At 35.7% G+C, this 26,376-nt stretch overlaps 2 protein-coding genes across 5 annotated transcripts; one reads left to right on the top strand and one right to left on the bottom strand.

Moving 5' to 3' along the window:
• The first annotated feature begins 588 nt into the window (after window positions 1-588).
• On the top strand, window positions 589-12,441 carry LOC117328962. Its single transcript, XM_033886603.1, has 6 exons — window positions 589-636; window positions 7,140-7,214; window positions 8,685-8,772; window positions 8,948-9,069; window positions 10,614-10,772; window positions 11,071-12,441. Exons 2-6 carry the CDS (start codon window positions 7,145-7,147, stop codon window positions 11,586-11,588), a joined length of 957 nt encoding a protein of 318 aa, XP_033742494.1. The 5' UTR covers window positions 589-636; window positions 7,140-7,144; the 3' UTR covers window positions 11,589-12,441.
• Window positions 12,163-16,486, bottom strand: LOC117328961 (spermine oxidase-like). Of its 4 annotated transcripts, none has more exons than XM_033886600.1 (4): window positions 16,405-16,486; window positions 14,814-14,932; window positions 14,401-14,550; window positions 12,163-14,065 (listed from the first exon to the last, which is right to left on the bottom strand). In XM_033886600.1, the coding sequence occupies exons 2-4, from the start codon at window positions 14,930-14,932 to the stop codon at window positions 12,916-12,918; spliced, it is 1,419 nt and encodes a 472-aa protein (XP_033742491.1). In that variant the 5' UTR covers window positions 16,405-16,486; the 3' UTR covers window positions 12,163-12,915. The 4 variants fall into 4 exon arrangements, with proteins under 4 accessions (XP_033742491.1, XP_033742490.1, XP_033742492.1 ...); XM_033886599.1 differs by having other exon boundaries at window positions 14,814-14,935; window positions 16,405-16,480; XM_033886601.1 differs by lacking the exon at window positions 14,814-14,932 and having other exon boundaries at window positions 16,405-16,479.
• Window positions 16,487-26,376: the final 9,890 nt, after the last annotated feature.

Raw genomic sequence — 26,376 nt, 5'->3', positions numbered from 1 at the left:
TGGATGGTGTTCCGTATGATAAGGACATGGTGAGATGTTCATACTAATATGCAACTATACCCTATAGATAACGTAAATTTGGATTTTTTTTTATTGAAAAACTTTAATATATCTCTATCAATTTTTTAATGGACTTGCAAATCGGTGAAATTGGATCTGTTTCTGAAATAGATGTGGTCTTTGTTTAAAACGTCATCTTTAGATGTAAAAAATGTTTCTAAATTCATCAACTTCATCCTCGATGTATTAATATTAACGTATATTTGATGTACGACTGTTTGCTTTCTTTCTCGATACTGAAATACTGATGATTTTTGGTCTTAGTCTTCTATCAAATAATTAGAGTTACCTCCCTTCTTGCATCCTCTGTCATAATGCGAGTCGAGACGTGTTCATTTTGAACAATGCAAACATGGTATCGCAAAACCAAATATCATTGATTTTAAGCATATATTTCGTTTAATTATGTCTTATAGGTTTGCTATATGCCATCTTTACATATCTAAATTCTTAAGAATAGTGGCGCCAGCAGAGATTAATTACACACACATACATGTATATATCGCCTTTTACAGAACCCTCGCCCTTCTGTGATTTACCGTCGATCTACGGACCAAAAGTGTAGAAGTCCAAAAGGTAAGTCGACCGCCACAAAACAGGGAGTCCATATATACACGTGTAACCGATATCGAAGGAGGAATGGTGAAATAGTCGAAATATATTATAAACTTGTCCGGGAAATGCGAGTACAGTGATCTTGAAACATCCGGTTGAATTATTGATGCCGGGTATAGATTAAATGGTACGTGCGTCAATAAGTACGCGAGGACACGGTGTTTGGGTTTGTTTAACGGATCCCAATGATCCCTGATTAGTACGTACATGTGTATAGACCGAGCCACATTACAGACTGATCTGGTCGTTCGGCTTACAAACCCGATCCGTGTATAAATATATCCGGTTAGAGTGTCGATTTAAGGACATATTCGTGATGTGCCATCTAACAGGAGTTTATCATCAAACATGAGCACATATGTAAGTATGTAATCAAGTTGTTATCTCGGATACAGATCTAGAGTCCGACATCAAATTGTAGGACGTTATCGACTAGTTTATTTGCTGTGTGATATAAGGTTTTGTGACATTTCGGGTTGTATAATGTGACAACAGATTGGTAAGGTGTTATACATGTATATATAGTATTGCGAAATGGCATTTGATTATATCTGTTCGGTGTGTGGAATGAGATTTAATGACATTGCGTGGCATGTCTGGTGGTATTATCGGTTAGGTATGTGGTATAAGATCATGTAACATTGTGGTGTACACTGTGCAATCACATCGGTCCGATATGTGGTATATATATAGGAATCTGTGACATTGCTAGGTACATTGTGTGACATCAGATCGGTTCGGTTTTATGGTAAAGGAATCTGTGACATTGCTAGGTACATTGTGTGACATCAGATCGGTTCGGTTTTATGGTAAAGGAATCTGTGATATTGCTGGGTACATTGTGTGACATCAGATCGGTTCGGTGTGTGGTATAAGGTTATGTGACATTGCTGGGTACATTGTGTGACATCAGATCGGTTCGGTGTGTGTTATAAGGTTATGTGACATTGCTGGGTACATTGTGTGACATCAGATCGGTTCGGTGTGTGGTATTGTTTGACATCAGATCGGTTCGGTGTGTGGTATAAGGTTATGTGACATTGCTGGGTACATTGTGTGACATCAGATCGGTTCGGTGTGTGGTATAAGGTTATGTGACATTGCTGGGTACATTGTGTGACATTGCTGGGTACATTGTGTGACATCAGATCGGTTCGGTGTGTGTTATAAGGTTATGTGACATTGTAGGTACATTGTGTGACATCAGATCGGTTTGGTGTGTGGTATAAGGTTATGTGACATTGCTGGGTACATTGTGTGACATCAGATCGGTTCGGTGTGTGGTATAAAGTTTGTGACATTGTAGGTACATTGTGTGACATCAGATCGGTTCGGTGTGTGGTATAAGGTTATGTGACATTGTAGGTACATTGTGTGACATCAGATCGGTTCGGTGTGTGGTATAAGGTTATGTGACATTGCTGGGTACATTGTGTGACATCAGATCGGTTCGGTGTGTGGTATAAGGTTATGTGACATTGCTGGGTACATTGTGTGACATCAGATCGGTTCGGTGTGTGGTATAAAGTTATGTGACATTGCTGGGTACATTGTGTGACATTGCTGGGTACATTGTGTGACATCAGATCGGTTCGGTGTGTGGTATAAGGTTATGTGACATTGTAGGTACATTGTGTGACATCAGATCGGTTTGGTGTGTGGTATAAGGTTATGTGACATTGCTGGGTACATTGTGTGACATCAGATCGGTTCGGTGTGTGGTATAAAGTTTGTGACATTGTAGGTACATTGTGTGACATCAGATCGGTTCGGTGTGTGGTATAAGGTTATGTGACATTGTAGGTACATTGTGTGACATCAGATCGGTTCGGTGTGTGGTATAAGGTTATGTGACATTGCTGGGTACATTGTGTGACATCAGATCGGTTCGGTGTGTGGTATAAGGTTATGTGACATTGCTGGGTACATTGTGTGACATCAGATCGGTTCGGTGTGTGTTATAAGGTTATGTGACATTGTAGGTACATTGTGTGACATCAGATCGGTTTGGTGTGTGGTATAAGGTTATGTGACATTGCTGGGTAACATCTGTGTGACATCAGATCGGTTCGGTGTGTGGTATAAGTTTGTGACATGTAGGTACATTGTGTGACATCAGATCGGTTCGGTGTGGTGGGTATAAGGTTATGTGACATTGTAGGTACATTGTGTGACATATCAGATCGGTTCGGTGTGTGGTATAAGGTTATGTGACATTGCTGAGGTACATTGTGTGACATCAGATCGGTCGGTGTGTGGTATAAGGTTATGTGACATTGCTGGGTACATTGTGTGACATCAGATCGGTTCGGTGTGTGGTTATAAAGTTATGTGACATTGCTGGGTACATTGTGTGACATTGCTGGGTACATTGTGTGACATCAGATCGGTTCGGTGTGTGGTATAAGGTTATGTGACATTGCTGGGTACATTGTGTGACATCAGATCGGTTTGGGTGTGGTATAAGGTTATGTGACATTGTGGGTACATTGTGTGACATCAGATCGGTTCGGTGTGTGGTATAAGGTTATGTGACATTGTAGGTACATTGTGTGACATCAGATCGGTTCGGTGTGTGGTATAAGGTTATGTGACATTGTAGGTACATTGTGTGACATCAGATCGGTTCGGTGTGTGGTATAAGGTTATGTGACATTGCTGGGTACATTGTGTGACATCAGATCGGTTCGGTGTGTGGTATAAGGTTATGTGACATTGCTGGGTACATTGTGTGACATCAGATCGGTTCGGTGTGTGGTATAAGGTTATGTGACATTGCTGGGTACATTGTGTGACATTGCTGGGTACATTGTGTGACATCAGATCGGTTCGGTGTGTGGTATAAGGTTATGTGACATTGTAGGTACATTGTGTGACATCAGATCGGTTTCGGTGTGTGGTATAAGGTTATGTGACATTGCTGGGTACATTGTGTGACATCAGATCGGTTCGGTGTGTGGTATAAGGTTTGTGACATTGTAGGTACATTGTGTGACATCAGATCGGTTCGGTGTGTGGTATAAGGTTATGTGACATTGCTGGGTACATTGTGTGACATCAGATCGGTTCGGTGTGTGGTATAAGGTTATGTGACATTGTAGGTACACTGTGTGACATCAGATCGGTTCGGTGTGTGGTATAAGGTTATGTGACATTGTAGGTACACTGTGACATCAGATCGGTTCAGTTTGTGGTATAAGGTTATGTGACATTGCTGTGTACATTGTGTGACATCAGATCGGTTCGGTGTGTGGTATAAGGTTATGTGACATTGCTGGGTACATTGTGTGACATTGCTGGGTACATTGTGTGACATCAGATCGGTTCGGTGTGTGTTATAAGGTTATGTGACATTGTAGGTACATTGTGTGACATCAGATCGGTTTGGTGTGTGGTATAAGGTTATGTGACATTGCTGGGTACATTGTGTGACATCAGATCGGTTCGGTGTGTGGTATAAAGTTTGTGACATTGTAGGTACATTGTGTGACATCAGATCGGTTCGGTGTGTGGTATAAGGTTATGTGACATTGTAGGTACATTGTGTGACATCAGATCGGTTCGGTGTGTGGTATAAGGTTATGTGACATTGCTGGGTACATTGTGTGACATTGCTGGGTACATTGTGTGGCATCAGATCGGTTCGGTGTGTGGTATAAGGTTATGTGACATTGCTGGGTACATTGTGTGACATCAGATCGGTTCGGTGTGTGGTATTGTTTGACATCAGATCGGTTCGGTGTGTGGTATGAAGTTTGTGACATTGTAGGTATATTGTGTGACATCAGATCGGTTCGGTGTGTGGTATAAGGTTATGTGACATTGTAGGTACATTGTGTGACATCAGATCGGTTCGGTGTGTGGTATAAGGTTTGTGACATTGTAGGTACATTGTGTGACATCAGATCGGTTCGGTGTGTGGTATAAGGTTATGTGACATTGCTGGGTACATTGTGTGACATCAGATCGGTTCGGTGTGTGGTATAAGGTTATGTGACATTGTAGGTACACTGTGACATCAGATCGGTTCAGTTTGTGGTATAAGGTTATGTGACATTGCTGGGTACATTGTGTGACATCAGATCGGTTCGGTGTGTGGTATAAGGTTATGTGACATTGTAGGTACATTGTGTGACATCAGATCGGTTCAGTTTGTGGTATAAGGTTATGTGACATTGTAGGTACATTGTGTGACATCAGATCGGTTCAGTTTGTGGTATAAGGTTATGTGACATTGCTGGGTACATTGTGTGACATCAGATCGGTTCGGTGTGTGGTATAAGGTTATGTGACATTGCTGGGTACATTGTGTGACATTGCTGGGTACATTGTGTGACATCAGATCGGTTCGGTGTGTGGTATAAGGTTATGTGACATTGTAGGTACACTGTGACATCAGATCGGTTCAGTTTGTGGTATAAGGTTATGTGACATTGCTGGGTACATTGTGTGACATCAGATCGGTTCGATTCGGTGTGTAGTATAAGGTTATGTGGTATCGCGAGGTATACCTTGTGACATCAAATTGGTCCTGTCGCACACTACATATGCTGTTCGTCGGGACTAAACTGGAGCAGAGAATTATCAAAAGCAAGAAAATTGACAGCAAACGCTAGGCGTGACAGGCCCTTTAGATGTGTGGTAAAATATTATTTAAAGCCTCTCAATGTTTTCGTAACTTATGAATTATGACGAAATTACCAAAAAAAAAATGATAGAAAAGATACCGTAATGATGATATAATGTAAGAATCATTGCATAGTTTTCCATTATGCAATAAAAGCTGGGAAACTACCTTTGATTTACGGAGAATCTCTTATGCAGTGCTCCGCTACACTCTCTATATGTTAATGAGCAGCTTAAAATATGTCGTACACACATGCGCAAACTGGTTTGCTTTGAAGAATAACGGACAGGCGATCAAAGCCACACACAAGAAGCCCAAAATACATTATGTTCGACTTACATAGTCAACATGCCCTATAAAAGATATGTTAAACGTGAAAAGCCACAATGGATTTGCAGTGAAAGTTTTCGGCATTCGATTAACAAACATGTTTGCCTATTTATTATCCGAAGATGTTTATTACATATTTTACTGATGAACTCTTGAGGCAACTGAGCAGATTTGATGGAAATTAAAATGCAGATAAACCCATAGGGGATTATTTAACTTGATAACGTTTTTTTTTTTTTTCATCTATAAACGAAAAAATAAAGGCTTTAATACCGGGTAAGGGGACGGTGCATATGCTTTGATCTTTAGTATGGTAATGTGTGTGTTATCGTGCTGCCTGGTATTTCGGGGGATATTATGTGGCGCGGATTGGTTCTTTAAAAGATATAGTATTGCCGCAATTTGTTATAAAGCAACACACAGTTCACACAACCTTCTTGTGTTCGAAATTTTCTGTCTCCACCTAGTGGATTACTGTTATTGACAGTAATTCTCTTACCTGTTGACACAAGGTAATACCTATTGATTATAGGTATCACTGCGGTACCAACATATTGTCTGTACAACTAGTCAATTATATTTGCAATGTTCATGTGTAATTAAACCTTACAGAATGTGCCAATAATATTGAATAAATGGCAGCATATTTTCAACTCTATTGTTGATGATGACTAAGTTTACACCGTCTACTGACGATGGTAACAGTTACCCAATGCCAATATTCCTGTTGATGATAACATGTTAAATACTAGTATTAGTATTATGTTAAACATTTTGTTTATAATGGCATAGATTAAAGGCACATTAAGTCAATATACACATGCTTTACAATCGAGGGGGGGGGGGGGGGGGGGGAATCAAAGTGAAAACGTGAAATATACGTGTATTCCCTAAGGTCTGGAAGTGGCGTGGATACAGCAAAATGTGTCAAGAAAAGATACCCTCTTCTTAATTCAGTCCGCAGTATTGATGTAGATGGCTTTTTTTCGATTCAGTCTGGTAAAAAGCAGAATTGATGTAGCTGATTTTTGCTCGATTCAATTTGGTATAAAGCAGTATTGCTGTAGTAATTGTATACTCGTTTCAGTTTGGTATTAAGCCGCATTGATATACAGTAGTTACGTTTTCAGTCTGGTATAAACAGTATTTCTTGTGGTATGTTATATTTTCGTTGGTTCAGCTTAATCATGTGCAACATTTAAAATATATTCATTGTGAAAGTTTACGTTTGTGTGTGATTAAATTCCGTATTGATGACTGTACTTAACGTTGCGAAATGGACAACAGTTTATAAGCCATAACACTTTACACAGAGCATTCAAGGACATTTTGTATCCAGTTAATAACAGGGACATTGCCTTTAATGAATATTATTTTGATTGACTTTGATTTGGTCGATGTGGAAATTAAAAGGATCATTAGCTGTTAGAAGGTGAAAGAAGAAACAAATCGGTCGTCCTCCAGTGTTATGCTAAAGTGACAAAACCCACTGTCTTTTTCTTCACAGCCACAATGAAGAAATTCAAGGGATCGGTAACCACGATATATGTGCTGCTGGGTATCATGCTGTGTGTAAATACAGGTATGCCACACTGACACAGGTATTATAACACAGGTATGTCACACTGATACAGGTGTCATAACATAGCTACATAAAAATTATACAGGTGTTATAACCCAGGTACGTCACACTGATACAGGTGTTATAACCCAGGTACGTCACACTGGTACAGGTGTTATAACACAGGTACATCAAACATATACAGGTGTCATAATACAGGTACCTCACACTAATACAGGTCTTATAACACAGCTGCAAAGTGTACATAAAACTTATACATGTGTTATAACCCAGGTACGTCAAACTTATACCGGTGTTATAACCCAGGTACGTCACACTGATACAGGTGTTATAACACAGGTACATACGTCACACTGATACAGGTGCTATAACACAAATTCATATGTCACACTGATACAGGTGTTATAACACAGGTACGTCACACTGATACAGGTGTTATAACACAGGTACATACGTCACACTGATACAGGTGTTATAACACAGATTCATACGTCACACTGATACAGGTGTTATAACACAGGTACATACGTCACACTGATACAGGTGCTATAACACAGGTACGTCACACTGATACAGGTGTTATAACACAGGTACGTCACACTGATACAGGTGTTATAACCCAGGTACGTCACACTGATACAGGTGTTATAACAGAGGTACATACGTCACACTGATATAGGTGTTATAACACAGGTACATACGTCACACTGATACAGGTGTTATAACACAGGTACGTCACACTGATACAGGTGTTATAACACAGGTACATACGTCACACTGATACAGGTGTTATAACACAGGTACGTCACACTGATACAGGTGTTATAACACAGGTACATACGTCCCACTGATACAGGTGTTATAACACAGGTACATACAACTTTTACAGGTGTTATAACACAGCTACATCAATCTTATACATGTGTTATAACATAGCTACATCAAACTTATACAGGTGTTATAACACAGGTACGTCACACTTATTCAGGTGTTATAACACAGGCTGGTCTTACTTGGTACGTCATACATTTGTGTAGGGTACACAAGTACTTATCTCCATATCATTTTGACAGATATGTTGATTGTCTTACTTTACGTAAAAGTAGGACATAAATCGGTATTGCACGTCTTACAAAACAGTGAGAAGTATCAGGTGCACATGTTTTGCCACGTAGCGATAAGATTAAATGACCGAGACATCTCCATTGTATGTTACGAGTAGTATAAGATAGGATGACCTTTATAGACACTATTGCTACAGTACACATTTCTCTCGTTTTATGGGTCAATACTTCTAATGGTTTAAAGTACAATATCGCTAAGCTGAATCGAATAACAATCATAGCGGCTCTGTGCAGAACGTGAAACTATTATAATATAAATATCTTGCACTCGATATACCATTTCAATTCACTCTCACACATATAATTGTAATCATTGTTCACTATTGATTTTTCATTGTTCTATCAGGATTTGGACATCGTTGTACTGCGACGAATCTGGTAGCTGGTAATGGCGATAAGTCCCTTGAGTCGCCATCCTATGGCTCTTATGCAAAGTGAGTTGTTTTATATAATATTAGCAATGAGTTCAGTAATTAGACACACTGATGCTAATGTGCCAGTCGATAATTAATAAATATACATTGTGGACCGGGTATGTCCCATAAGTTGGTGTCTTTATCTTCAATTCAAATTACTCAAAGATAATAACTCGAACGGTGGATATTGCAGCAACGTCAGATGGTGCCGCCGAATCATTGCCGAGGAGGACAGGGTGATTATCATAGCCCTGGACCACGTGGACTTACAAGGTCAGGCCGGCAATTGTGTCGACTTCCTCGACATACTGGACGGTACGTATATATCAAAACTACAACATATACTTCAAAACTACAACATATACTTCAAAACTACAACCAGTACTACAAAACTACAACATATACTACAAAACTACAACATATACTACAAAACTACAACATATACTACAAAACTACAACATATACTACAACATATACTCCAACATATACTACAACATATACACTGTACTACAAAACTACAACATATACTACAACATATACTACAAAACTACAACATATACTCCAACATATACTACAACATATACTACAAAACTACAACATATACTCCAACATATACTACAACATATACTACAAAACTACAACATATACTAAAAACCTACAACATATACTACAACATATACTACAAAACTACAACCAGTACTACAAAACTACAACATATACTACAACATATACTACAAAACTACAACCAGTACTACAAAAATACAACATGTACTACAAAACTACAACATGTACTACAAAACTACAACATTTACTACAAAACTACAACATTTAATACAAAATCATAACATGTACTAAACAACTACAACATGTACCATGCAACTACAACATGTTCTACAAAACTACAGCATATACTTCAAAGCTACAACATGTACTACAAAAATATAACAAAACTACAAATGTCACAATATTACAACATATGTCATAAAATTGAAACTCACGTGGTATACCAGATGTGATCATCTTATTGACGTATACATTAACTGGTCTTCCAAAGGGATTCTTAATAGTGATTTTAACGTAGAGACCTAAGCGTAGGTGTTTTTTAATGTGTTGTCCATATGGTACCATAAAGAGTTGTCTAAAACATCTAAACATATAATTTTAAATACATCAAAACAAGATAGCGTCAAGTTGCAGAATTAATATGCATATCTTAATACATACACATATACAAGCATTCAGATATAGGGCCTAACTGACATTACTATTCCTTCCTCTATACTTAGTTGTCGTTAATTGAAATTCCATTGTTAACGAATATCCACGTTCTTCGCCTTATTTTGTAAATACATGTATATGTATATATTTCATTCAAAAAGAGGAAAGGGACAGGGAAAGGGGCAGGGAAAGGACGCTCCCTGAACATATTTTATGACGATGGTTTCTCAAACATATTTGATAAAGGTGGTTTCTCAAACATATTCTTGAATATCATATGGTCTGTAGTTAAAAAAAGGGGCATGATAATGATAAAGATAGATTCGCGACTAACTAAATATCTACGAAAGTGTAATATTTCTTAGGGTTTTAGTTTTGGATGACATGTTGAATTTGCAGGACTACCCGTCATCGGTACCCACGGTTGATTGCACTACGCTACACGTATCACGTGATAATTATAGCGTTGCGTAGTGCAATCAACCGTGGATATCCGAAGACGAGGACTGCCTTTATCAGATGGTATTATAAGTACTAACATCAATATTAGTCTGCAAACCGATACGTCACGCGTTCAGTACTCCTACCCGACGTCACCACCAATTACGTATTTCCAAAAGATACTATTTTTTTCTCCACAGGTGATCACTCCCGCAGCAAGTCATTGGGGCGATTCTGTCAGACCAACTCCACCATCGTTAAGACGACATCAGACGAGGCTTACCTAAGTTTCCGTACGGACCAAACACAGACAAGTATCGGCTTTAAGCTCCGTTACCGCCAGAGCGAAGACGAAGACAGTGGGTACTTCACACTACTCCAGCGAACACAAATATGTTCAAAATATTGATTTCTTTTTATAAATTGTTCAAATTTTGGTTTATCGTCTTAATTAAGAACAAAACTTGTGTTCTTATTCTCATGTAATGAAGGTCTCTTCGGCATTGTCAGTCTGCAGAACGAATATATAAGTTTAGATATAAATAGTTAAATCAAAGGGTTAAAATATCACCCATTTGGTTTTATGTTTTATTGTGATAATTTGTATCATACGGTTTATCAAATTTTTATGACGTGGAGGAATTTTCGACATTGCAGATTCCATATGGAGCTCAGCACTTGCAGGGATAGCGGGAGGATTAGCGGTCATTTGGATCTTTATGTGTTGTTGTTGTCTTTGTTCTAAAAAGCAAAAAGTGATAAATAGAGACCCTTCCTCTGTTCACCCTATCCAGCAATATAGCACGGAGGTGAACCAATCCAGTGCCTACAGACAACATGGAGATAGGGTTTCTCGGCCACGAGTCTGGGAAAACTCTAGTCGTGACAGATCGAACTCCAATATATATCATATTGTGTTTCGTACAAATAGAAGAAAGCAGGAGCAGAAAATTAGAACCAATCTGGAACCGACCAAACCCCCTGTGTATGAAGAAGAGGATCCCTCTCCCGCGAAACTACCAGCATATGATGATATAGAGGAGGAATTCTCACGTATTATTTCTCCACCTCCAACGTATAGAGAGCTCGAACAAGAAGGGTCATCGCTTCCGGTGTCCCCTCCTCCAGCCTACCCAGCCAACCCCTCTTCAGACTCCTCGGGGCCTTATCTATAACCATGATACAATCATCCATTATTAAATATGCCGTTGGTCTGCTTTATTTCCGTCCATGGGAGTGCCATGGACGTCCCTGGACTGATTTGGTACAGTGTACAGTGAGAGTGAGGAACCAGTTCCGTACATGTTGGGAACCATAGCGACTAGATTGGGGATGTTTACGGTGCTTTCAATCACCAAAATGTAGTATTTTAAGCATTCTAATGAAACTGTTGATTGTTATTTTATTACTGTTTTACCGTTGTATCCAAAAATCTTCATCGTTACAGTTTCATTCAAGACAAGCTACTTTCATGATCAGCTTAACTTTCGAATTATTTTCATTTTGTTCATAGAACAGCCCATGTCATATGAAGAAGAGTAATTATTGGTACTGCTTAAAAGTATTGTAATGTGAACAGCGAAGCCATTTTGTTGTCCTGACTGCCGGCCGAGATGTAGCACCCCTTTCCGCAGTGACCGATACAGTAGGAATTATCAGATGTTCTTTCTCTGGAAAGTATAATTCTGCTAAAAGTTGTGATCTCAACGCTGATTGGCTTGATGAAAATAACGAGACAATACGGTGTTAATACATACATGTGTGTAATATACTGCAAATCTTTCCGAACTCGTTAGTTCGCCACTTCAATACAACATGTAGTACCAAATTCTGGTGTACGGCTATACACAGTGGGTACAAGTAATTTATTACAAGCATAACCCTTTTATATTTTATTACAGCACTCGAGCACTATAATTCAATTCGATAGCCCGGAGACGCATGAAAATCAATCTGATATTGACAAAGACATTGGACCATATGTAAACAAATAAATGATGGGTTATCATAACATTTTGTACACGGAAAGAAAAAAACGTTCGACTTATACTTTATTTGTGATTACGAAACGATGTGTCCTTGTACGATGGACAGTGTGTTAAACCAAACAACAACATACAGTACATGTCTGTCTTATGTTTAATTAAAGTACATATATAAGTACAATGTATAGTTATATAACAATTTACATATATATAAAACATAACAATGTAAGGAAGTGATTTCTGTCAAATATACTGATAAATATTTCAATTATGCCGCCAACCTTCCACATTATTCAATAGTAAATTTAAAAAATACAAATTTGTCTAATTGCATTGGATAGTTTAGCTGTATATATAATGTAATGATACGATTCATCCCCTAGTATACATACACAGGTACCATTTTGTCGTTCGAACATGATCTCACAAAGCTGACAAACATAACAATTAAAATATGAATTATAAAACATTGGTAAGATGTATGTTTAACAGCACCAACACGATCCGTCCCTCATAATCAGTAACCTTGTTTGGTTTTCCATTTTGTTATCCGTGTCGCCTCACGAATCCCAGAGATCATCGCGCCGTGTACGCTGCCATAATTATCACTGTGCGTGGCTTCTCCCGCAAACAGCACGGTTGGTTTTCCGGAGGAACGTAGAAGAGGCTTTGCTGAACGTCCCACGTCATCATAGTGGCAGTCAGAGGGGACGAATGTGTATGCGCCGAGGGTGTGCGGGTCGGTACACCACTTGCTAGTTCGGACACTACTGGGGTTAGGTATCGTGTTATCGCTTAGGAATTGCCTCAGCACCTGGGTACACACTTCACCCACGCGTGCTTCGTCTATATTCTCGATCTGTTCGGCAGAGTCTCCGTAAATCCACGCTATTAACATGTTATCGATATGCTTCATTTCTTTGAATGCAAATATGTCACGCGCCCATGACCGTTCTCCTACATCACATTTGGGTGCCTGGTCCCAGACCAATTTAATCCCACCGTTACCTTTAGTCCAGAAAGGCTCTTCATAGTGAAGTAATATCTTATTCACTTTACCGAAACCAAGTTTTTCAATAAGAGATGCTTTACCAGCAGGAAGGGCGGGACTGAATAACTGTTTATGTTTCTTTTTGAGAACACCTAGAGGAATCGTGCTTATCACGTGATTGGCTGTATACGTCATTTCTGTTCCCCTTTCAACACATTTTAGAACAACAGAATCCATTCCGTTTTCTTTCTCTGACCAGTCGATCAACTTTACCTCTGTTTCAAATCTAATTACATCTGGTTCAAAATTGGACATTTGTATTCTTAGAAGGTTTTCATATCCTGCCGGAAGTGTGTGATCGTCGTTTCGGAAGTCGTCTTCGAAGCCGTTACAACGTAAAGACAGATTAGTGAGATCGTCACCACAATCTTCCTTGAGGATGTTCAACAAGGACCGAAATATGTTCGCAGCTTCTTCCTTTTGTGCATCAGAAATAGGAGACAAGATGGTAGACATCCGATTCGTTAGGTATTCTTGACAGGTTAGTGTAGATTTGGAGTCAGAGAACGAGAAGTCTACCATGTCCTCGACAGTTTCTTTAAAGATGGTGGTCACGGTGTCCAAAAGCGATTTGTCAACACTGGTGCCATTTTCGTTGTAGTACGCTCCCGCAAATCTGTGAACACAATTACATACAGAACAGTGGTGGTACTAGGGTTTATAAACGCCGACTTTAGGTCTATATTCAAAACATGCTAGGATAATCTATTTAAAACTTAATTGTACAAAATGTCTTGCGAAATTATGTCAGATGGCTCGCCTGAAGTCTATTCCTGTGAAGACATCATACTTTCATAGGGCTACACTAGTTTACACACTAGTCCCTGGATACTTAACCTCGGGAAGTTTTTGCACGCAAAGCTGTCATTCAATGTCGGTCCCACCCAGTTCCTTAGCAAAGTTTGGACTAAGGTTTAGACCAACATCGTCTTGTCTTACTGACATACTTACTCGTCGTGAACGTTGCTGTGATCCAGTAGGTCATGTGCAAGAGCTATACAATACACGGGGTTATCTCCCCCTCCATGGATCCACTGCGCTCCCATTTCGACAGAACAAGCATTCGGCCCAAGAGACACGGTATGGATTCGTCCTCCGATTCTGTAGAACATTATTAACAATTATACATCACCATGATGATACAAACAAACAACGGAATACAAACAAACAACGGAATACAAACAAACAACGGAATACAAACAACGGATTACAAACAAACAACGCAATACAAACAAACAACGCAATACAAACAAACAACGGAATACACAAACAAAGGAATACAAACAACGCAATACAAACAAACAACGGAATACAAACAAACAACGGAATACAACAAACAAAGGAATACATACAATATAACCCACCTATTCCTAGCTTCCAATATCTTAACGTCTTTGTAGCCGGAGGCAAACAGTTTATTTGCCGCTGTTACCCCGGCTATTCCGGCACCGATTATTATAACGTCCGCTGATTGGCTCGCCATCTGCTGGAAATAAACATGTACTCGATCTAACATCAACTAAATATACCTATATAGCATCAAACCAGTTGATAATATGCAACACATATTTCATTTGTCGATAAAAGGTCGATCAAACCTAGTGATAGGCGAACGAAACGAGAGCCGAGTATCATAAGTATCGACCAGCAAAATAATATATTAAAGGGACAATTTAGTCAAGTTTGTTTACTTTGTTATAATTTCTCTGATTATTTCATGAAATTGATCTTCTGTACTCCTTCTGAAGTAGCCGTAGCCAGATATTGATACAAGGTTAAGTTTTCCGTGCGTTTTTTAATTACTTAATTAATTAATTGATTGTAAATTGTCCCTGTAAAAGGATTTTGAATCGATATAGGAAGGTGTTCGAAGTCTGCGGTCAGGGCTTTTCATGGCGTCAGTTTCGTAAGGATTTATTTTTAGATGATTGGAGTCAAATGAAATACTGCGTCCTAGTTTCTGACCGTTACACATGATTCAACAATAACATTGGGAACCAGTTGAGACTAGAGTAACTTTCAGCTTACCTTATCATTTGGATTACGTAAAAATCATATCATCTCACTGATACATTATGGAATAAGAAAATGCCAGTCTGAAAAATGTTTTCAAAAATAGAAATATTGCTTATCATCATCATATCTTCGCTGAATCTCTGCTTAGAGGCTCGGACTTCGCTGTTTCCATGTTCTTTGTCTATATGTGATCGTTAGTAATTTATTTGTGTCTTGATACAGGGACAGATTGCCTCGAAAATTCGACATTTTACTTGAATAAAATTAATAAAATGAACTGAACTGAACTTGTCTGTACTGTCGTTCATTACATGACCAATTATATACATGTATATATATACTACAAGCAAACAGTATCTGCCTGTACCTTTGCAATGAAGACACCTGTTACAATTGTTTTGTTAATAAGGTACATTTCCTGTCACTCGATCTGTGTATATGTAATTAGATACGCCGATTTAATTACCTTGTTCAATTTAAAAGTACATAAATTAACTGCTGAAATTGTATGAGTAACATTTATGTAACGTATGTTATATTATGTTGAATGGCTAACTGTGCACCACGTGTCGACGACACCGGAAAATCGATGTATAATTCAGTAGGTACACGAGTATCGGCTTTACACCGAGGACAATACATAAGGAAGGAATTGTAAATACAACATTATACGTACCAACAGTATAGATACCAACCATACAGATACCTAGGTACCCAGGTATTATAAGTAGCTGGTTGATCTCGAGAATCGGTGCGTACATAAATAGGTCAGGGCTCAGGTATATACCCACACATCTCATCTTGTGTGAAAAATATATATATACTTTTTTTACATTGGCGAAAATCGTTAAGAATAAATTTTGATTGAAAGTAACAGTACTGAACTTAACGAACATTAAATCTATCAAACTATATCCAGATATACTTTTTTGTACTTACGGTGAGTCAAGAGTCCTGCTAATGTTTACTACACTGTAGCTGTATCAGAAAACGGCCGATCCCACTGGTCTCGATAAGTATACAATGTAAGTGTGCCGTTTGGGATGGTCCACTCCACGAGATAAAACAGTTGGGGTTGTGTGGTGAACTTTGAACCGATTAACTTTGACCCGTTCTTTCCTGCTGCTATTACGATCTCGACGGTAATCACAAGTGAAATGAATCATGGGCGTGACGTCATATTGGTGATATAAGATGACGGATCCCTCGGGTTGTTTGAGTATACCGTCATCATTACTTGGTTATATAGATAGTGTATTCAGGTTGTTAACCTCTGTTGCCAGGACGACGGGGGATGTTCTACGCGGAACACTTCCGTCCGATACAAGAGCAAATGTCTTATTCTTTATCATACTACAGAAAAGGTTGCTAAATCCTAAACAGTTAAACAAATCAGCTGAAGGATTGAAAAGTCTAATACATTGTAAATCGCACGATAACAATTAATTCTACAGAAAAATACTTTATTTTGTTTTACGTATATAATTTAGCAGAATAGGGTCTTATGTAATAACTATACTCGTTTCGTACGTTACATACCCAATAAACTTCCTCAATGTATATCACCTGTGTACGTTGATCAGAAAATCAAATATATAGAATTTCCGTCGTAATACAAATATGTCTCATGCGTGTAATTATTATCTATATAATTATTATCTATATAATTATTATCTATATAATTGTTATCTATATAATTATTATCTATATAATTGTTATCTATATAATTATTATCTATATAATTGTTATCTATATAATTATTATCTATATAATTGTTATCTCTATAATTATTATCTCTATAATTGTTATCTATATAATTGTTATCTATATAATTGTTATCTATATAATTATTATCTATATAATTATTATCTATATAATTGCTAAGTTATAAAACGGATCTAATATCTAATATTAGTCAAGTCCTCTCTGAAAGATTAAAGTTTGAGAGACATGTTGGTAATATGTTTTTTTTATTATAACGGGTGATCCTAAAATACGCCATAAGGGTTTTCGCACGCCATAGCAAAATGTAACCGATATATACACAAAATAACTTGGATTTTTTTCGTTGATATACCTCTTTTACAGGTTCTGATATAAAGTTTTATTTGAAAAAATGTGTACTTTGTAAGAAAATCGGTCTTATTTGCGTAGCTAGCTGAAACTTGTGACCAATCACTTTGTACGTTTTGACAATAGAATATGTTTGAATCAAAATCAAGCTAGCTGAAAGCACTTTACACTAAATTATACGATGGCCGATATCAGCCGTCAAGTTACTCCCATTTATGTGATGCGAGTAACCTGACATAGTAAAAATCACATGACGGGTTACTCTCATGTGATACGAGTAACAAGACATAGTAAAAATCACATGACGGGTTACTAGCATGTGATGCGAGTAACCTGACATAGTAAAAATCACATGACGGGTTACTCTCATGTGATGCGAGTAACAAGACATAGTAAAAATCACATGACGGGTTACTCTCATGTGATGCGAGTAACCTGACATAGTAAAAATCACATGACGGGTTACTCTCATGTGATGCGAGTAACATGACATAGTAAAAATCACATGACGGGTTACTCTCATGTGATGCGAGTAACATGACATAGTAAAAATCACATGACGGGTTACTCTCATGTGATGCGAGTAACAAGACATAGTAAAAATCACATGACGGGTTACTCTCATGTGATGCGAGTAACCTGACATAGTAAAAATCACATGACGGGTTACTCTCATGTGATGCGAGTAACCTGACATAGTAAAAATCACATGACGGGTTACTCGCATGTGATGCGAGTAACAAGACATAGTAAAAATCACATGACGGGTTACAGTACTCTGATGTGATATGGGTTATTGTTCGCAGCATTGAAGTAGGTGACATTACACATGCAAACCCACTAACATCCCAGGGTAAATATGTGCTTTACAATAACATAGCAAATTAAAACCTATCTTTGATTATTTGTGTTGCATACAAAATCTGTTGTCCCATGTCACTCAAGAGTATTATATTGGACTTCAAATTTGGTCAATTAAGCCATTTCTCTTATTTCCTCAATTCTTTTTGGGGAATAAAACCATTTCCCCAAATTAAGATTTTCGGGGAAATTTTTCTACCACATAAATATGCAAATCTACAGGAAAAATCAAAAAGAAATTCTGTTGCAACTAGTCTGTGGTCAAATCATGAATTGACTAGACTACACGAGCTCCATTGTAAAACCGATTTAATAAGGAAAAAACTAAATTACGCAGATATTCGACAGTCACCATGATAGCCTCTTTTCAAAGGTCTAGTAAAACTATACTCTGGAATGTTAATGGGTTTTGTAAGTGTACAGTCATCTCATTCGCGACTGTGTACAGTTAATCTCACCACACGCTAGTAACCTGTCAAGGGATTTTGCCTATGTCACGTTACTCGCATCACATGAGAGTAACCTGTCAAGTGATTTTGCCCATGTCAGGTTACTCGCATCACATGAGAGTAACCCGTCATGTGATTTTTACTATGTCAGGTTACTCGCATCACATGAGAGTAACCCGTCATGTGATTTTTACTATGTCAGGTTACTCGCATCACATGAGAATAACCCGTCATGTGATTTTTACTATGCCAGGTTAGTCGCATCACATAAATGCGAGTAACGTGACGGCTGATATCGGCCATCGTAAAATTACGCCATACGTGTTTATGCACGCCATAGCAAAATGCAAGAGTTGTTTGACAGTTTCTGCAAAATCAAAGGATTTTTCACATTGTATGTGTATTCTACATGATTTAGTAAAGTTTCATTAAATTAAAATGAGTAGTTTGTAAGAAAATCGATAATTTTGTCTATCGCGATTTCAGGTCAATTTCAAGGGAAGTAACTCTCTTAATTAATTATAATATATATTTCAGAGTTGCCTACATATATATTTGGTTTCATACAAATAAATAAATATTGTCCTTCTAATCTGGTGTTGTTCATTTTGTATGGCGTAACTATGGCGTATATTTCCATATGGACTATTTTAGTGTGGCCGATTATAACTAATGATTTCGTTCGGAAAATATATTGATACTATTTATTCGATAATCTTATCCGTGGTTATTAATGAACATACTAACATTAATAGTACCTTGATATAGATATGTTAACTATACTTTACTGAGTATAACGATATCTTCTGAAAGAAAAGAAACACGAAAAATAGACAGTGTCAACAAAATGAAAATGCAGACAATGGGTACCCGGAAACAGCCGTGCAAAATTATAGGTATGTTTATACCTAAGCTATCAGCAATTCCTACGTATTTATCCGTCTAGGCTGTCTAATATATATCAACATTCCTTACATAGTTTGCTGTCCTACATATATCAGCATTCTATATAGTTTGCTGTCCTACATATATCAACATTCTATATAGTTTGCTGTCCTACATATATCAACATTCTGAACATAGTTTGCTGTCCTACATATAACATTCTATATAGTTTGCTGTCCTACATATAACATTCTATATAGTTTGCTGTCCTACATATATCAACATTATATATAGTTTGCTGTCCCACATATATCAACATTCTATATAGTTTGCTGTCCTACATATAACAACATTCTATATAGTTTGCTGTCCTACATGTATCAACATTCTATATAGTTTGCTGTCCTACATATAACAACATTATATATAGTTTGCTGTCCTACATATAACAACATTCTATACAGTTTGCTGTCCTACATATAACAACATTCTATATAGTTTGCTGTCCTACATATACCAACATTATATATAGTTTGCTGTCCTACATATAACAACATTCTATATAGTTTGCTGTCCTACATATATCAACATTCTATATAGTTTGTTGTCCTACATATATCAACATTCTATATAGTTTGCTGTCCTACATATAACAACATTCTATATAGTTTGCTGTCCTACATATATCAACATTCTATATAGTTTGTTGTCCTACATATATCAACATTCTATATAGTTTGTTGTCCTACATATAACAACATTCTATATAGTTTGCTGTCCTACATATATCAACATTCTATATAGTTTGTTGTCCTACATATATCAACATTCTATATAGTTTGCTGTCCTACATATAACAACATTCTATATAGTTTGCTGTCCTACATATACCAACATTATATATAGTTTGCTGTCCTACATACATCAACATTCTATATAGTTTGTTGTCCTACATATATCAACATTCTGTATAGTTTGCTGTCCTACATATAACCTTCTATATAGTTTGCTGTCCTACATATATCAACATTCTATATAGTTTGCTGTCCTACATATAACAACATTCTATACAGTTTGCTGTCCTACATATAACAACATTCTATATAGTTTGCTGTCCTTCATATAACAACATTCTATATAGTTTACTGTCCTTCATATAACAACATTCTATATAGTTTGCTGTCCTACATATATCAACATTCTATATAGTTTGCTGTCCTACATATATCAACATTCTATATAGTTTGCTGTCCTACATATAACAACATTCTATATAGTTTGCTGTCCTACATATACCAACATTATATATAGTTTGCTGTCCTACATACATCAACATTCTATAAAGTTTGTTGTCCTACATATATCAACATTCTATATAGTTTGCTGTCCTACATATATCAACGTTATATATAATTTGCTGTCCTACATATATCAACATTCTATATAGTTTGCTGTCCTACATATATCAACATTCTATATAGTTTGCTGTCCTACATATAACAACATTCTATACAGTTTGCTGTCCTACATATAATAACATTCTATATAGTTTGCTGTCCTACATATATCAACATTCTATACAGTTTGCTGTCCTACATATAATAACATTCTATATAGTTTGCTGTCCTACATATATCAACATTCATTACATAGTTTGCTGTCCTACATATATCAACATTCTATATCATTTGCTGTCCTACATATATCAACATTCTATATAGTTTGCTGTCCTACATATATCAACATTCTATATAGTTTGCTGTCCTACATATATCAACATTCTATATAGTTTGCTGTCTTACATATATCAACATTCTATACAGTTTGCTGTCCTACATATATCAACATTCTATATAGTTTGCTGTCCTACATATATCAACATTCTATACAGTTTGCTGTCCTACATATATCAACATTCTATATAGTTTGATGTCCTACATATAACATTCTATATAGTTTGCTGTCCTACATATAACATTCTATATAGTTTGCTGTCCTACATATATCAACATTATATATAGATTGCTGTCCCACATATATCAACATTCTATATAGTTTGCTGTCCTACATATAACAACATTCTATATAGTTTGCTGTCCTACATGTATCAACATTCTATATAGTTTGCTGTCCTACATATAACAACATTATATATAGTTTGCTGTCCTACATATATCAACATTCTATATAGTTTGTTGTCCTACATATATCAACATTCTATATAGTTTGCTGTCCTACATATACCAACATTATATATAGTTTCCTGTCCTACATACATCAACATTCTATAAAGTTTGTTGTCCTACATATATCAACATTCTGTATAGTTTGCTGTCCTACACATATCAACGTTATATATAATTTGCGGTCCTACATATATCAACATTCTATATAGTTTGCTGTCCTACATATATCAACATTCTATATAGTTTGCTGTCCTACATATAACAACATTCTATACAGTTTGCTGTCCTACATATAACAACATTCTATATAGTTTGCTGTCCTTCATATAACAACATTCTATATAGTTTACTGTCCTTCATATAACAACATTCTATATAGTTTGGTGTCCTACATATATCAACATTCTATATAGTTTGGTGTCCTACATATATCAACATTCTATATAGTTTACTGTCCTACATATAACAACATTCTATATAATTTGCTGTCATACATATATCAACATTCTATATAGTTTGCTGTCCTTCATATAACAAGATTCTATATAGTTTGCTGTCCTACATATAACAACATTCTATATAGTTTGTTGTCCTACATATATCAACATTCTATATAGTTTGCTGTCCTACATATATCAACATTCTATATAGTTTGCTGTCCTACATATAACAACATTCTATATAGTTTGCTGTCCTACATATATCAACATTCTATATAGTTTGCTGTCCTACATATATCAACATTCTATATAGTTTGCTGTCTTACATATAACAACATTCTATATAGTTTGCTGTCCTACATATAACATTCTATATAGTTTGCTGTCCTACATATATCAACATTATATAAAGTTTGCTGTCCTACATATAATAACATTCTATATAGTTTGTTGTCCTACATATATCAACATTCTATATAGTTTGCTGTCCTACATATATCAACATTCTATATAGTTTGCTGTCCTACATATAACATTCTATATAGTTTGCTGTCCTACATATATCAACATTCTATAAAGTTTGCTGTCCTACATATATCAACATTCTTTATTGTTTGCTGTCCTACATATATCAACATTCTATAAAGTTTGCTGTCCTACATATATCAACATTCTATATAGTCTGTTGTCCTACACATATCAACATTCTATATAGTTTGCTGTCCTACATATATCAACATTCTATATAGTTTGCTGTCCTACATATATCAACATTCTATATAGTTTGCTGTCTTACATATATCAACATTCTATACAGTTTGCTGTCCTACATATATCAACATTCTATATAGTTTGCTGTCCTACATATATCAACATTCTATACAGTTTGCTGTCCTACATATATCAACATTCTATATAGTTTGCTGTCCTTCATATATCAACATTCTACATAGTTTGCTGTCCCCCATATATCAACATTCTATATAGTTTGCTGTCCTACATATAACAACATTCTATATAGTTTGCTGTCCTACATATATCAACATTATATAAAGTTTGCTGTCCTACATATATCAACATTCTATATAGTTTGCTGTCCTACATATATCAACATTATATAAAGTTTGCTGTCCTACATATAATAACATTCTATATAGTTTGTTGTCCTACATATATCAACATTCTATATAGTTTGCTGTCCTACATATAACATTCTATATAGTTTGCTGTCCTACATATATCAACATTCTATAAAGTTTGCTGTCCTACATATATCAACATTCTTTATTGTTTGCTGTCCTACATATATCAGCATTCTATAAAGTTTGCTGTCCTACATATAACAACATTCTATATAGTTTGCTGTCCTACATATAACAACATTCTATATAGTTTGCTGTCCTACATATATCAACATTCTATATAGTTTGCTGTCTTACATATATCAAAATTCTATATAGTTTGCTGTCCTACATATATCAACATTCTATATAGTTTGCTGTCCTACATATATCAACATTCTATATAGTTTGCTGTCCTACATATAACAACATTCTATATAGTTTGCTGTCCTACATATATCAACATTCTATATAGTTTGCTGTCTTACATATATCAAAATTCTATATAGTTTGCTGTCCTACATATATCAACATTCTATGTAGTTTGCTGTCCTACATATATCAACATTCTATATAGTTTGCTGTCCCACATATAACATTATATATAGTTTGCTGTCCTACATATAACATTATATATAGTTTGCTGTCCTACATATAACATTATATATAGTTTGCTGTCTTACATATAACAACATTCTATATAGTTTGCTGTCCCACATATAACATTATATATAGTTTGCTGTCCTACATATAACATTATATATAGTTTACTGTCCTACATATAATAACATTCTATATAGTTTACTGTCCTACATATATCAACATTCTATATAGTTTGCTGTCCTACATATAACATTCTATATAGTTTGCTGTCCTACATATATCAACATTATATATAGTTTGCTGTCCTACATATATCAACATTCTATATAGTTTGCTGTCTTACATATATCAACATTCTATACAGTTTGCTGTCCTACATATATCAACATTCTATATAGTTTGCTGTCCTACATATATCAATATTCTATACAGTTTGCTGTCCTACATATATCAACATTCTATATAGTTTGCTGTCCTACATATATCAACATTCTATATAGTTTGCTGTCCTACATATATCAACATTTTATATAGTTTGCTGTCCTACATATAACAACATTCTATATAGTTTTCTGTCCTACATATATCAACATTCTATATAGTTTGCTGTCCTACATATATCAACATTCTATATAGTTTGCTGTCCTACATATAACAACATTCTATATAGTTTGCTGTCCCCCATATATCAACATTCTATATAGTTTGCTGTCTTACATATATCAACATTCTATACAGTTTGCTGTCCTACATATATCAACATTCTATATAGTTTGCTGTCCTACATATATCAACATTCTATATAGTTTGTTGTCCCCTATATATCAACATTCTATATAGTTTGCTGTCCTACATATATCAACATTCTATACAGTTTGCTGTCTTACATATATCAACATTCTATATAGTTTGCTGTCCTACATATATCAACATTATATAAAGTTTGCTGTCCTACATATAATAACATTCTATATAGTTTGTTGTCCTACATATATCAACATTCTATATAGTTTGCTGTCCTACATATAACATTCTATATAGTTTGCTGTCCCCCATATATCAACATTCTATATAGTTTGCTGTCTTACATATATCAACATTCTATATAGTTTGCTGTCTTACATATATCAACATTCTATATAGTTTTCTGTCCCCCATATATCAACATTCTATATAGTTTGCTGTCTTACATATATCAACATTCTATATAGTTTGCTGTCTTACATATATCAACATTCTATAAAGTTTGCTGTCTTACATATATCAACATTCTATATAGTTTGCTGTCCCCCATATATCAACATTCTATATAGTTTGCTGTCCTACATATATCAACATTCTATATAGTTTGATGTCCTACATATATCAACATTATATATAGTTTGCTGTCCTACATATATCAACATTCTATATAGTTTGTTGTCCCCCATATATCAACATTCTATATAGTTTGCTGTCCTACATATATCAACATTCTATAAAGTTTGCTGTCTTACATATATCAACATTCTATATAGTTTGCTGTCCTACATATATCAACATTCTATATAGTTTGCTGTCCTACATATATCAACATTCTATATAGTTTGATGTCCTACATATATCAACATTATATATAGTTTGCTGTCCTACATATATCAACATTCTATATAGTTTGTTGTCCCCCATATATCAACATTCTATATAGTTTGCTGTCCTACATATATCAACATTCTATACAGTTTGCTGTCTTACATATATCAACATTCTATATACTAGTAGTTTGCTGTCCTACATATATCAACATTATATAAAGTTTGCTGTCCTACATATAATAACATTCTATATAGTTTGCTGTCCTACATATATCAACATTCTATATAGTTTGTTGTCCTACATATAACAACATTCTATACAGTTTGCTGTCCTACATATATCAACATTCTATATAGTTTGCTGTCCTACATATAACAACATTCTATGTAGTTTGCTGTCCTACATATATCAACATTCTATATAGTTTGATGTCCTACATATATCAACATTATATATAGTTTGGTGTCTGACATATATCAACATTCTATATAGTTTGCTGTCCTACATATATCAACATTCTATATAGTTTGGTGTCTGACATATATCAACATTCTATATAGTTTGCTGTCCTACATATATCAACATTCTATATAGTTTGCTGTCCTACATATATCAACATTCTATAAAGTTTGGTGTCCTACATATATCAACATTCTTTATTGTTTGCTGTCCTACATATATCAACATTCTATAAAGTTTGCTGTCCTACATATATCAA

The sequence above is a fragment of the Pecten maximus genome, chromosome 6 (assembly GCF_902652985.1).
Source record: "Pecten maximus chromosome 6, xPecMax1.1, whole genome shotgun sequence".
Classification (NCBI taxonomy): Eukaryota; Metazoa; Mollusca; class Bivalvia; order Pectinida; family Pectinidae; genus Pecten; species Pecten maximus.
Note: the sequence above shows the minus strand (reverse complement) of the source record. Positions and strands in the feature narration are given on the sequence as shown.

Bases quoted from the DNA above. Each gene is read 5' to 3' on its own strand.
- LOC117328961 (XM_033886598.1), bottom strand. From the start codon at position 14,965: ATGTTAGATCGAGTACATGTTTATTTCCAGCAGATGGCGAGCCAATCA. The intron at 14,551-14,813 runs GTGGGTTATATT...AATGTTCTACAG, and splicing joins ATATTGGAAGCTAGGAATAG to AATCGGAGGACGAATCCATA. The intron at 14,066-14,400 runs GTAAGTATGTCA...TTGTGTTCACAG, and splicing joins CACAGCAACGTTCACGACGA to ATTTGCGGGAGCGTACTACA.
- LOC117328962 (XM_033886603.1), top strand. From the start codon at position 7,145: ATGAAGAAATTCAAGGGATCGGTAACCACGATATATGTGCTGCTGGGT. The intron at 8,773-8,947 runs GTGAGTTGTTTT...TGGATATTGCAG, and splicing joins TCCTATGGCTCTTATGCAAA to CAACGTCAGATGGTGCCGCC. The intron at 9,070-10,613 runs GTACGTATATAT...TTTTCTCCACAG, and splicing joins CTTCCTCGACATACTGGACG to GTGATCACTCCCGCAGCAAG.